Source organism: Ictidomys tridecemlineatus, chromosome 1, assembly GCF_052094955.1.
Source record: "Ictidomys tridecemlineatus isolate mIctTri1 chromosome 1, mIctTri1.hap1, whole genome shotgun sequence".
Lineage (NCBI taxonomy): Eukaryota > Metazoa > Chordata > Mammalia > Rodentia > Sciuridae > Ictidomys > Ictidomys tridecemlineatus.
The window spans coordinates 120,622,447-120,635,250 of NC_135477.1; the positions used below are offsets into that span (position 1 = coordinate 120,622,447).

The window sequence follows — 12,804 nt, forward strand, 5'->3', positions numbered from 1 at the left end:
GTAGCTCAAAAGACCAAAGATGCTGAAAAAGTGTTTCTATTTTGAAGATTCTTTAGCTATACAAAGGATGTAAAATCCAAGCACAACATGTTAATAATCGTGCTAGAAAAGCTAGCATTACTGTTTAAAGACCTCAGGATATTAACATTAAGGATAAAAATCACCTTATAGTTAATACTTATGTACTTCATAGACACATAATCAAGGATTCTACTTGTTCTTAACCCAATTCTTTTGTTCCATTAATAAATTCTCAATTTGGGAATCTCACTCTCTTAAAAAGGAACCAAAATGAAAAGAACTCAAAGATAAAATTTATATGTGATATATCTTTCATTCTAAGAAAGCCAATCAGAAAAGTTTACTAAAATCCATCTCCTATCCAGTCATGAGCAGGGTCTTTTTTTTTTTTTTTTTTTTTTTTTTAGTTATACATGGGCACAATATCTTTATTTTGTTTATTTATTTTTATGTGGTGCTTAGGGTGGAACCCAGGGTCTCAAACATGAGAGGCGAGTGCTCTACCGCTGAGCCACAACCCTAGCCCCTGAGCAGGGGTCTATTTCTCATGATGTCATCCTGAAGTCATTACTAAATTTTACACATGCTATGCTTCCTTCAAATCAATCACAAAACAAGTCATCCCAAGACTGAGGTCAAATTCCATTCTAACTAAGAGACCTCCAAACTTGAAGTAATGGTACATTTTAAATAAAGACCAAATTCCAGAAAAACCCTCCTCCCCTACCTTCCACACCTAAACAAAAGTCTTTTCCTTTTAGCTCATAGTAATGGAATGTGACCTGTAACTTAAAAGCTTTTCCATTCCTCATTTTCTGCTTAGAGAATATGAAGCAGACCTATTCTCTCTCTTTAAGAATAACGTTTTGGCCAGGCTAGGCAGCGCATGCCTGTAATTCCAGCAGCTCAGGAGGCCGAAACAGGAGGGCTGCAAGTTCAAAGCCAGCCTCAGCAACTTAGCCAGGCCCTAAAGCAACTCAGCAAGACCCTGTCTCTGTAAATAAGAATATAAAAACGGCTGAGGACGTGGCTCAGTGATTAAGTGCCCCAGATTCAATCCCTCCCATCCCTGGCCCTTTTCTTATATTTTATTTAGAGACAGGGTCTCACTGAGTTCCTCTAGGGCCTGGCTAAGTTGCTAAGGCTAGCTTTGAACTCGAGATGCTTCTGCCTCAGCCTCTCAAGCCACTAGGATTTCAGTATAGCACCACTGAGCCTGGCCAAGAATGTTTTTTTTTTTTTTTTTTTTGTAGCGGGGATTGAATTCAGGGGTACTTGACCACTGAGCCACAACCCCAGCCTTGGGAGCCATGTGCACCATTCCCATTGCTCAACATTGCTGAGGCTAGGTTTGAACTCACAATTCTCCAGTCTCAGCCTTGGGAGCCACGTGCACCATTCCCAGCAAGAATGTTGTTTTTGGTTTGTTTTTTTCATCTTTTTTTAGTTGTAGATGGACACAATACCTTTATTTATTTATTTGTGTGGTGCTGAGGATCAAATCCAGCACCTCATACATGCCAAGCAAGCGCTCTACCACTGAGCCACAACCCCAGTCCCAAGAATGATGTTTTTCAAAAGGGAAAAAAAAAAAGTAAGACAGGCTGAGTGGTATACACCTATAATCCCAGCAACTTGGGAGGCTAAGGCAATAGAATCACAAATTCAAGGTCAGCCTTAGCAACTCAGCAAGACCCTGTCTCAAAATAAAAAATAAAAAAGGGGTAGGGATGTAGCTGACTGGTAAAGGCACCCCTGGGTTCAAATCCCCAGTACAAAAAAAAAATTAAAAAACAAAAAGAGGGGGAAAAAAATGAAATGTTGGTGGTTAATTGTATAATAATAATTAGAAAAGGTAAACTGACTTACTAAATTTTTCACAAGTTGTCCTATTAGAACAATGCATGACACTTAGAATATGTGTATTTAAATGGCAAGTGAATCTTTATTTTTTATTTTACAACTCCGGTCAGACATCTAAAAGATTTGTGATTTGTAGATTCCTAATAAGTAGGGAAAAGGAGATTAAAACTATACGTACCAAAATAAATCTTCACATACAAAATGCCCATAAACATATTCCCATTTTTAAAAAATCATATTTGTAGCATTGAAGCAACACACTTCAGTAACTAATCATAGAAAAAAACAGTAAAATATTTAAGAAATGTACTTCAAAGTGCCTTTTTTTTTTTTTTTTTGGTGGTGGTGGTACTGAGGATTGAACTCAGGGGCACTGAACCACTGAGCTGTATCCCCCACCTTTTTTATATTTTATTTGAGACAGGGTCTTGCTAAGTTGCCCAAGGCTGGCCTAAACCTGAAATACTCCTGCCTCAGCCTCCTTAGTAGCTGGGATTATAGATATGTATCACCTCAACCATCTTCAAAGTATAAATTTAAACAATACCTATGTGGGGTTCAATTCCTCATTAAAAAAAAAAGGAACAACAAATTCTATGATTTAATTCAGACAAAAGCTCTCCCAAAATAACAACATTAAGGACATATTTTACTTACATTCTTCCTACACCTTCATACATGTTAGTCTCATCTACCAAAGTCATAATCTCTGTATCTGTAAGATGCGCATGCTTTTTCGTTCTGTTTAGCTGTTCAATCTGTATGTCTGCAAGCTTCACCTTCTGTTGAGTGTCAATAACTTTGGCTTGAAGCTCTGTGAAGGCCTAATAAAAACAAGTTCTTGATTTAGCAGTTTAAACATTTTACAGAAAACATTTAAGTCAAATCCAAATTTATTAGAACATCCTAACCAGAGACTAAGCTGTGAAATTTACTAATGCAAACATAAAAGAGTCAATAAGTGTAATGTTAATTACAATTAACATTATAATTAGCTATGCTAAATAGTGAATTTATCCTCTCCCTAGAAGATGCAATCAGAGGCTGTGATTGTAGCTCAATGGTAGAGCATGTAATGCCTAGCATGTAATGAGGCACTAGGTTACATCCTCAGTACCACATAAAAGTGAATAAATAAAATAAAGGTATTTTGTCTACAAATATATACATACATATATATACACACACACATATAAATGTATATATGATGCAATCAATTTTTAAAAAGCAAAATAAGGGGCTGGGGATGTGGCTCAAGCAGTAGCGCGCTCGCCTGGCATTGCTTGCGGCCCAGGTTGGATCCTCAGCACCACATACAAAGATGTTGTGTCCGCCAAAAACTGAAAAATAAATATTGAAATTCTCTCTCTCTCTCTCTCTCTCTCTTAAAAAAAAGCAAAATAAATGCACATTAAATATAAACATATCAAATAGCCAAAAGATAATAAAAACAATAAGCCCAATAGAGGATGAAACCCAGAGACTCAAAGCAAGAAACATCAAGTAACAACTGACCAGATTTGTATGACACAACTGGATTTCAAAGCACTTTCCCACATTAGTTCAAAATATTAGCTTAGAAATATTATTGAGAACTTTAAAGAGATCTCACTTCTCCCAATAATCCTAAGTAAGGGGTAGCAGTTTCATCATTCACATATTACAAACAAGTAATTAAATGAGTTAAGAAAGAAAACTGGTTTGCACAAGATTGAACAACTAAAGGTGGAAAAGACAGATATTTCAACCCATTCTTCTGACTTCTTAGTTCAGGAATCTTTTCATTCTACTGTCTCAACTCAGAAAGCAGTCATTATAAAGAGAATGACCAAAACAAAATGAGAAAATGCTAGGCAGTGGCAGAATTGCATCATGATCTTCATCTGCACATACCAGGCCAAATGTGACCCTTGTGTACACTACTTAACTGGGAAGATAAACACAGTTCTTGGATACTTTTATTGAAGTCCCTGGAATGACTTTCACATGCTGTCAGATTTATGCCTTAACAACATTTGGTAGGAACAATACATGGCAAAGGCTACTACTTAACTTTTATCCTGACTTTGTTGTCACATACTAGTGATGTTCCAAAGATCTCCTTTGGAATTGGACAGGTGTCTGTAATTTCCTACTAGTTTTCACCAAGAAGAAAATAAATTGAAAGCCACTAGATAAGAGCTTTAAACAAGTTCTTTTTTATAATTATTTAACGGTTGTCAAACTATTAAAGTATGCAATCATTTTCTATTTGCATTCATAGTCCATGTTTCTTAGCAACAAATTCTAATGTAGGTAAGTACAATTGTACTCCTGTTAGCTTTTTCACTAAACCATGAAATGTTTAAATTTAAACAGGAAAAAAAGGTAATTTTTTTTAAAATGCACGATTTTTTAAAATGTAAATTCCAAGTATCTCTGATTGCTCTGTATACAGTTTGCTAAGGAAGCAAGTACTGTTAAAGCCAAGATATTACACTGTAAGAAAACACTATATAAGGTCTAAATTTACAAGTTTCAAGAATGGAAAAAAAAAAAAAAACAGGACACAGACACCTAATATCCCCAGAGGAATAACAGCTTCCTTGGGCAAAACAGCTATTTCAGCTGTCCTGTTTTTTATGCAAAGGTTAACCAAAGGCAGTCATTAAAGTAAGATGTTACTAACCTGAATAACCTAACTAATGAACAAAAAAAGTAAACGGTAAAACAGATGATACTGGACATAGTCCCAATCTTTGAAACCTTTCTAGAAAAACATTTAAACTGGTACATTACACAGGGTTTGGGGTCCGCAGTGTCGTTAAAATCCTTGACCCACTCCTAGGTGGCAAATGTTTCTGAGTAACAACCTATTTATAAGTAATTGTTTGAACAAAGGGAGAAATACAATTCCTTCTGATACTTTACTGGAAAACTTTACTAGATTTTTTGGACAAGTCTTTCCAAAAGGGGACGGGGCGGGGAGCTTAACCCCTGAAGAACACTGCTATAACAACGTCTGATTTTTTGAAACATTGATACTGCTACCTTTCAAGGTATGGTATCCAATAAATGGCTAAAAACAAAGGTTGAACTCGGGGCTTTTCAAAGCAAATAATGAGGTCGAATTTTAGATGCCTCAGCTCGGGCTCGGGACTTCCATTTGAAACGCTCTCTTCAGTTCTTATCATGAAGCTGAATATCTGAAGGTTTCAAAGGCAGTGAAATGGCTCTAGAGTTCAGACTGGAGACAGGCCGGGGATTGGCAGGTACACTTACCCCAGCTTAACCAGTTCTACCCAGCAAGAGCCACTCGCCCCCAACCCCAGCTAGAAGAGCTGGTCCCGCCTCAAGACTCTAGGAAACCATTCCCCCCTCCCCTGTAGCCTCTTTCCTTCTGAGACCCAGCCCCTCTCGATATTCTAGTTGATATTCTAGGGATGATTGTCCCTCATCCCCCAAAGAAGAGGTTCTGCCTACTGAAGACCCGTTTTACCTTCTTCAGCTCGAGATCCACGGGGGCCGCCATCTTGATGCGCTCTATGCGCCTGCGCGCTGGGAGAACGCTGGAAAGAGGGTGGGGGAAGGGCGCGCCTTGAGGTTTGGTTGACCGCTGTCGTTCTGCGCCTGTGCAAGACTCAAACGCCCTCGTTTAAAGCTCGCAGCCCTATCACCGCAACCCTACCCGAGCATCTCCGACCGGTGATGCTTAAATGTTCGAGATTCCAATTTAGTTGGCCTTTACCATGTAACTGGTCAGGCCTAACTTGCTCCTCTACATCTTCCAAGCCGAAACTGCAGATTTTTTTGTGTGTGATTTTATGCAATTTGACAAATAGTTTCGTTCGTGCTTCTAAGTTGAGATATATGAAGATCAGCTCAACCACTCAAGTCATTTAGTCTTGCAACTAGTCCCTGTGCTGTCAAGGATAAGCTTTAGGCGTACCAATATGGAAAAGACTATTCGAAAACTTGAAGCGTAGTTGGAGTGTTCTTCCAAAGAAGAACTTGTTTCTTCGAAGACTTTCTAGATTCAGTGTGCTCAAGATAGACTAAATAAATTTGCTTTACAAAGCAAACGGAGCCAGGCGCAGTGACACAAACGTGTAATCCCGGGATGCTCCAGAGGCTGAGGCAAGAGGATCGCTGGTCTCAGCAATTTAGTGAGACCCTAAGGGACTTAGCCTGACTCTGTCTCTAAATAAAAAATTTTAAAGGCTGGGGATGTGGCTAGTGGTTAAGCGTTCCAGCATGCAAAACCCAGTACCACCCCCCCCCCCAAAAAAAAAAGCAAAACAAATTCTGGGCTGAGTGTGTATGGGTGTGTAGCCCAGTGGTGTAACACATGCTTAGTATCCGCAAACCCTGGGTTCAATATGGAACACCTCAAACAAATATTCTCTGGGCTCATCCCAGACTTAATTCTTAGAATCTTGGAGAGTAGGGCCAGGAAATTTGGCAACTCTTCCCATGACTTGATGATGCAAATCGCCTGCAAACTACATCTTGTGACAAGTCCTGGTATTTGAACCCAACGGACAGATGATAATTGGCTTTTGGAAATGAAAATTTTGTACCTACTCTAAAAACCATTAGAGAGGTAAAGGGGCAGGGAATTGGGAACTTGCTAGATCTAGATTCAAGGCTTGGTCCACCTTGAACCAAGGTGGACAATTTACTAGCTGTGTGGTTTTCAGGAATTCATTTATCCTTGAAGAGTTTTAATCTCTTCATATTTAATTGAGAATAACAATACTGATCTAACAGTATTATTGTGAAAAATAAATGAACCCAGGATGAAATGCTCCAAATGTAGCACCATACACATAATATGTGTTCAATAAATAGTTAAATTGATGTGGTTAGCGTTGTCCTGTTTGTCTTTCAAAGTCTAGCAAATTGGTACCATATCTCTGGTCATACAGAACAAAGATAATTTCTCCTCTAAACTCAGCTCAAGACATCTGTTCCTCTCTTGAGACATGACCCTTTAGGGCTAAGGATGTAGCTCAGTGGTAGAGTGTATGTGTCTAGCATGCCCAAAACCCTGGGTTCCATCCCCAACGCCAGAAGAAAAAAAAAAAAAAAAAAACACTTTCTTCCTTCTAAAAACATTCTTTGTATTAGACTATATACTCCTCTAAAATAGGCAGTTTTCTCACTACTTATATCAACTTCTACACCTATCATGGTGCTTCACAGGCACTGATACTGATGAAAAGCAGCCTCTGTTAAGACTGCTTTTTATGACTTTGTTAGAAATTTCTCTTTTCTCTGATGTCTTTTAAAATATACACTTTGAAACAGAGCATATTGGCACACACACATTTGAATTCTGCAATCTGCTCTGATGTGTGTTGTCTGTTTTTCCTGCTTGGAACAGTATGCCTCATTAATCTGAAGATTCATGTCAATTCTGGTAAATGTTCAATGAGTATCTCATGGAATGTTGACTCTCATCTCTCCTTGCAGAACTCCCATTAGAAGTATGTTGAAGTGGGTCTGGGGTTGTAGCTCAGTGGTAGAGCGCTTGCCTAGCATGTGTGAGGTACCGGTTGCATCCTTAGCATCACATATAAATAAAAAAATATAGGTGCACTGACAACTAAAAAAAATGTTGTAAAAAAGAAGAAAAATGTTGAAGTATTCCTTATTAAGAAGAAGTATGTTGATGCATCTACATCTGTCAACCTCTACTTTGCACTATTTCCCTGTTCTATACCCTGGGTTTCTATAACTTTGTCAGTGCAATAATTTTCTCTTCAAACATGTCTAGTTTATTATGTAAGCCAGTTATTGGTTTTTTATTTCAGTAACTATAGATTTTAATTCTTTAAATTCTGTTTGGTAAATTTTTAAAAATATTTTTCAGATGTTGATGGACCTTTATTTTATTCATTTATTTATATGCAGTGCCGAGAATGGAACCCAGTGACTCACATGTGCTAGGCAACCGTTCTACTACTGAGCCACAACCCCAACCCCTGTTTGGTCATTTTCAAATTCACTTGCTCTTTTCTGTAATGACATGATTTGGCCTAATAGTAAACATAAATACAACATAGTGAACATAATTATATTAAATTTTCTTTTCAATGTCCTATCACCTGAAGTTTTGGGGGTATTAATTCAAAGAACCCAGGGACACTCAATCACTGAACTACATCCCAGCCCTTTCTATTTTTTATTTTGAGATAGGTTCTCACTAAATTGCTGAAGCGGGCCTCAAACTTGCAATTTTCCTATGTAGCCTCCCAAGTCTTTGGCATTACAGGCATGTGCCACCAAACCAGGCTTGGCTCTCTCTTTTGACAATTAATTTTCTCAAGTAACTCAGGGATTTTTGATAAGAACCATCTTCAGCCAGATGCAGTGTGGCACTGTCTTATAATCCCAGTAACTCGGAGGCTGAGGCTGAGGTGGAGTCCAGTCTGGGCAACTTAGTAAAACCCTGTCTCACTTACTAAAATATTTTTTAAAACGTCCAGGAATATAGTTTGGTTTGGTTTGGTTTTGGTATCAGAGAATGAACCGTGGGGTGCTTAATCACTTAGTTACATCCCTTGCCTTTTATTTATTTATTTTTTTGTTTGTTTTATTTTGAGACAGGGTCTCTCTGAGTTCCTTAGGGCCTCACTAAATTGCTGAGGCTGGCTTTTAAATCCTCCAAGCATGCCCCACTACACCCATCGGGAAAGTATTTTAATGATAGAGTACCCCTGGGCTCAATCCCCAGTACCACACACACACACACACACAGACACACACACACACACACACACACACACACACACGCACACAGACACACTGTTGTCTGTGTTCAGTGTGCCCTAGGCTGTGGATTCTCTGGGTGGCTTCACATTTACAACAAAAGAGGAGCTGGGTTGTAGCTCAGTGGTAGAGTGCTTGCATGGAAGGTGTGAGGCACTGGATTTGATCCTCAGCACCACATAAAAATATTAAATATTACACTAAAAATATTTTTTAAAAACCCTATGAGATTTATGGGTTTCAAACTAGTTTTTAACCTTTTAATTTTTTTTCCAGTGTTAAGGATCAAACCCAGGGCCTCACATATGCTAGGCAAGCACTCTAGCACTGACCTACATCCTCGGTCTCACTTTAACTCTTGGCACCACTTTAGTAAAACAAATTGGGGGGTGGGAGGATAAAACTTACCCTGAGCATAAAGTTGACAGTATATGATATATATTTATGGACTGGAAGTCACTGTAGTGTGTTGCTGTGTTTCCCTCTCATCCACTCTTCAAACTAAATGGTTATTTTCTTTCTCTCTCTAGAGCTTCTGAAATGACAGGAAAAGTCTGTATCAGCAAACTCTGAAGAGTTTGCCATCCTTGGATACTTGCCTGAAGAAAAACCATGATGTGTCTGCCTGTATTATTTTTGTAGAAAAAAATAAACTTTGCATTCAGGACTTAACACAACGCCCCCACACGCCTGTAATCCCAGCAGCCTCGGGAGGCTGAGACAGGAGGATCTTGTTCAAAGTCAGCCTCTGAGAAGCACTAAGCAACTCAGAAAGATCCTGTTTCTAAATAAAATACAAAATAGGGCTGGGGATGTGGCTCAGTGGTTGAGTGCCCCTGAGTTCAATTCTCAGTACAAAAAAAAAAGTTGATGTTCTATTGTTACTCACTTCTGCTTATCAATGCTCAATTTTTTATTCATTCCACAAATATTTATTAAACATCTATGAGGCACTGTTACTGTCATAGGCCTTTGAGATAGATGAATACCAAGAGAAAACTTCCTGATCTCATGGAGCATACATTCCAATGGAGAAAGGCAAAAAATACATAAGCATAGAAATAAGTAACCTCAGATATTGAGGAAGAAAAGTGCAACATGGTTAGAGATTAGCTGGGTGGAGGCCACTTAGGTGGGGGAATTTCTCAGGAAGATATAGCATTTGAGATGAGACCTGAAAAATGAAAATGAGCCAGCCAAGAAAATACTGGGGAAAGACAGAGGGAATTTCAAGAGCAAAGAATTTTTTTTTAAATTTTTTGTGTTGTTATTGTAGGTGGACACAATATCTTCGTTTATTCATTCATTTTTGTATATGGTGCTGAGGATGGAACTTAGCACCTCACGCATATGAGGCAAGCGCTCAGCCACTAAGAGCAAAGAATTTTAAATGGGTCAGATGTGGCATATTTGAGTAACATAAAGGAAGAAGTGTGGTTGGATAGGAAAACGGTACAAGATGACATCAGAAAGATGACTATGTCACCAGATTTGACCAGATCAAACTAGTTAAATGGTAACATCTTTTAATGAGAAAGAAAAATTAACACCTTTTTTTTTTTTCCCCCAAGTACTGGGGATTGAACGTAGGCCTCACAAATAAGTAACTACTGAGCTACATTCCCAACCCTGATTTTTTTTTTTTTTTTGGTCTTTTGTTTGTTTGGAGGGAGTTGTTTTTTGGTTTCTTTTTCCAGTACTGTCTTTTGAGATGCGGTCTCCCTGAATTGTACAAGCTGGCCTTGAACTTTGATCCTTCTGCCTCAACTTTCTAAGTAGCTGGGATTACAGGCATGCACCCACTATTCCCAGATGGAAAATTTTATTTTTTTTTCAGTCCTGGGGATATAACTGTTCAGTTGTATACAACTGAACAACACCTCCAGCCCTTTTTTATTTTTATTTTGAGACAAGTTTTCACTAAGTTCCTGAGGTTGCCCTTGAACCTGTGATCCTCTTATTTTAGCCTCCTGAGTAGCTGGGATTACAAGTGTACAACACTGTGCCTGGCCTGGAAGAATAATTTTTTTTCCTCTTTTGGTACCAGGTATTGACCACTGAGCCACATCCCCAGCCCTTTTTATTTTTTATTTTGAGACAGGGGTCTCATTAAGTTGCTTGGGGCCTCACTAAATTGCTAAGGATGGTTTTGAATTTATGATCCTCCTGCCTCAGCCTCCTTAGCTTCTAGGATTACATGCATGTGCCACCACACTTGGCTGGAAAAATTAATTCTTAATATATAGACTATATGCCATGCCCAGGCTGCTCCATTGGAATAATAATAAGAAAAAGAATCCTTCCCTCTGTGAGTGGACTAAGTTAGAATGCAGGTTCATAAACTAGAATATAGGTTCAGTTGCTATAACAGGGATCCAAAATAGCAACAGCTATAAAAAACATAGAAGCTTACAATCATCCAGCATAAGCAACTTAGGAGCAAGTGTCTGAGTCTCAGAATGTCTGGTTCTTGGGCTCTTTCTGTCTTACCCATGTGGTCTAAGATCACTTGCCACTACCATGTCCATAGTCTAGCTTGAAGGAAGGAGAAAAGACAGGGGGATTGCTCCCCATTAAAGGCATGTCCTGGAAGTTGTATGGTTTTATTCCCGTCAGATCTGCCCAGACAGTCATATGATCATTCCAGGCTGCAAGAGAGGCTAGGAATTTTAGTTATTATTATGGGTCACTATGTGCCTAGTTAAACATCAGGAATTCTATTATTATAAAAAGGAAATAAAGAACTGATAATTAGAGGAAATGAGAAGTTCCTGACTTAAGTTTTCAGCTTACAAAACCACTTCACATACATCATGTCATTTGATCATCACACTTTGGGAGCTAGACAAAACCCAGAGGGTGTATTCAGATTGAGAGAAAGTAGGACAGAGAGGTTACTACCTTCATTTGTACTGAAAGTCCTGATCTCCAAGAAACCCCTCAGTCCTGGGCAGAACAGGATGGTTGGTACCCAACCCCTAGAGCCTAATGGAGAGGCAGTATGTTGTAGTGGCTAAAAGCAAATTCTAAAATGAGATTGCCTGGATTCAAATTCCAGCCCCATCAGTAACAGGGAATAGGACCCTCAAGAAATATTTGTACCTCAGTTTCCCTACATAGAAGTGGAAATGAGGCATTGTGGTAACACCTTCACAGGGTCATTGTAAAGATTAAATGAATTGATACATGCTGAATATTTTGAATGGTGCCTCGAATGCTGGATTTGTAATGTAATGAGTATTTTGAAATTATAGTCATTATAAACATGTCTCCTGATCTCTCTCTCTCTCTCTCTCTCTCTCTCTCTCTCTCTCTCTCTCTCTGTGTGTGTGTGTGTGTGTCTGTCTGTCTGTCTGTCTGTCTGTCTGTCTCTCTCTCTCTCTCTCTCTCTCTCTCTCAGTACTAGGGATTAAACCCTGGGGTGCTTTACCAGTGAGCTACACTCCAGCCTTTGTTTGTTTGTATGTTTTGGCAGGGACAGGGTCTGTCTAAGTTGCCCAGGCTGGCCTCAACTTGCCATCCTCCTGCCATATCCTCCTGAGTAGCTAGGATTATAAATACAGGCCACTTACCTGTCTCAAACATTCCCTTGTTATATCAGCCTGTCTTGATGTCTCCAGATCCTTCACTTTCAAGTTCTCAGTCACACCACCCAAAGATGGTAAGAAAAGTGATTCTGTGATACTGGAGACTCTCTAGCCTGTAGGCAGCCTCTGAGGATATTGAATCGAATTAAACAGAAACGAAGCTTTTAAGACTCTCTCCCAAGTGGGCCACCTTCTGAACTCCTCAAGAATTGGGCAGCCAGGGGTAGTGGAGCAAACCTATAATCCCAGTGACTCAGGAGTCTGAGGCAGGAGGATCACAAGTTCAAGTCCTGCCTCAACAACTTAAGGAGATCCTCAGCAACTTAGTGAGTCCCTGTCTCAAAAAATAAAAAGGACTATGGATTTAGCTCAGTGGTAAAGCACCCCTGTATTCAATCCCTGATACAAAAAAAAAGTGGGGAAAAGGAGAATTGGGCAAAGAGCTAAGGATATGGCTCAGTGGTAGAAATCATGTTTAGCATGCACAAGATCCTGGATCTGATCCCCAGCCCCCTCCCAAGGCCACCCTCCTAAAAAAAAAAAAAAAAGAAAAAGAAAAAAAAAAGAATGAGACATTTTG

General features: G+C 39.1%; 1 protein-coding gene across 4 annotated transcripts in view; it reads right to left on the reverse strand.

Moving 5' to 3' along the window:
- Pfdn1 (prefoldin subunit 1) overlaps nt 1-5,481 on the reverse strand; it is a 68,400-nt gene extending 62,919 nt beyond the window's left edge. For 3 of the 4 annotated variants that reach the window (XR_013437674.1, XR_001229816.4, XM_005327282.5), the window contains exons 1-2: nt 5,363-5,480; nt 2,542-2,708 (exon numbers count right to left, since the gene is read on the reverse strand). Coding sequence is in view for 2 of the 4 variants with exons in the window: in XM_005327282.5 (XP_005327339.1) it covers nt 2,542-2,708; nt 5,363-5,395 (200 nt within the window). In the remaining 2 variants the exon portion in view is untranslated. Of the gene's footprint in view, nt 1-2,541; nt 2,709-5,362 lie in introns of all 4 variants that reach the window. The other variant, XM_078046314.1, reaches the window with a different exon arrangement.
- Nucleotides 5,482-12,804: the final 7,323 nt, after the last annotated feature.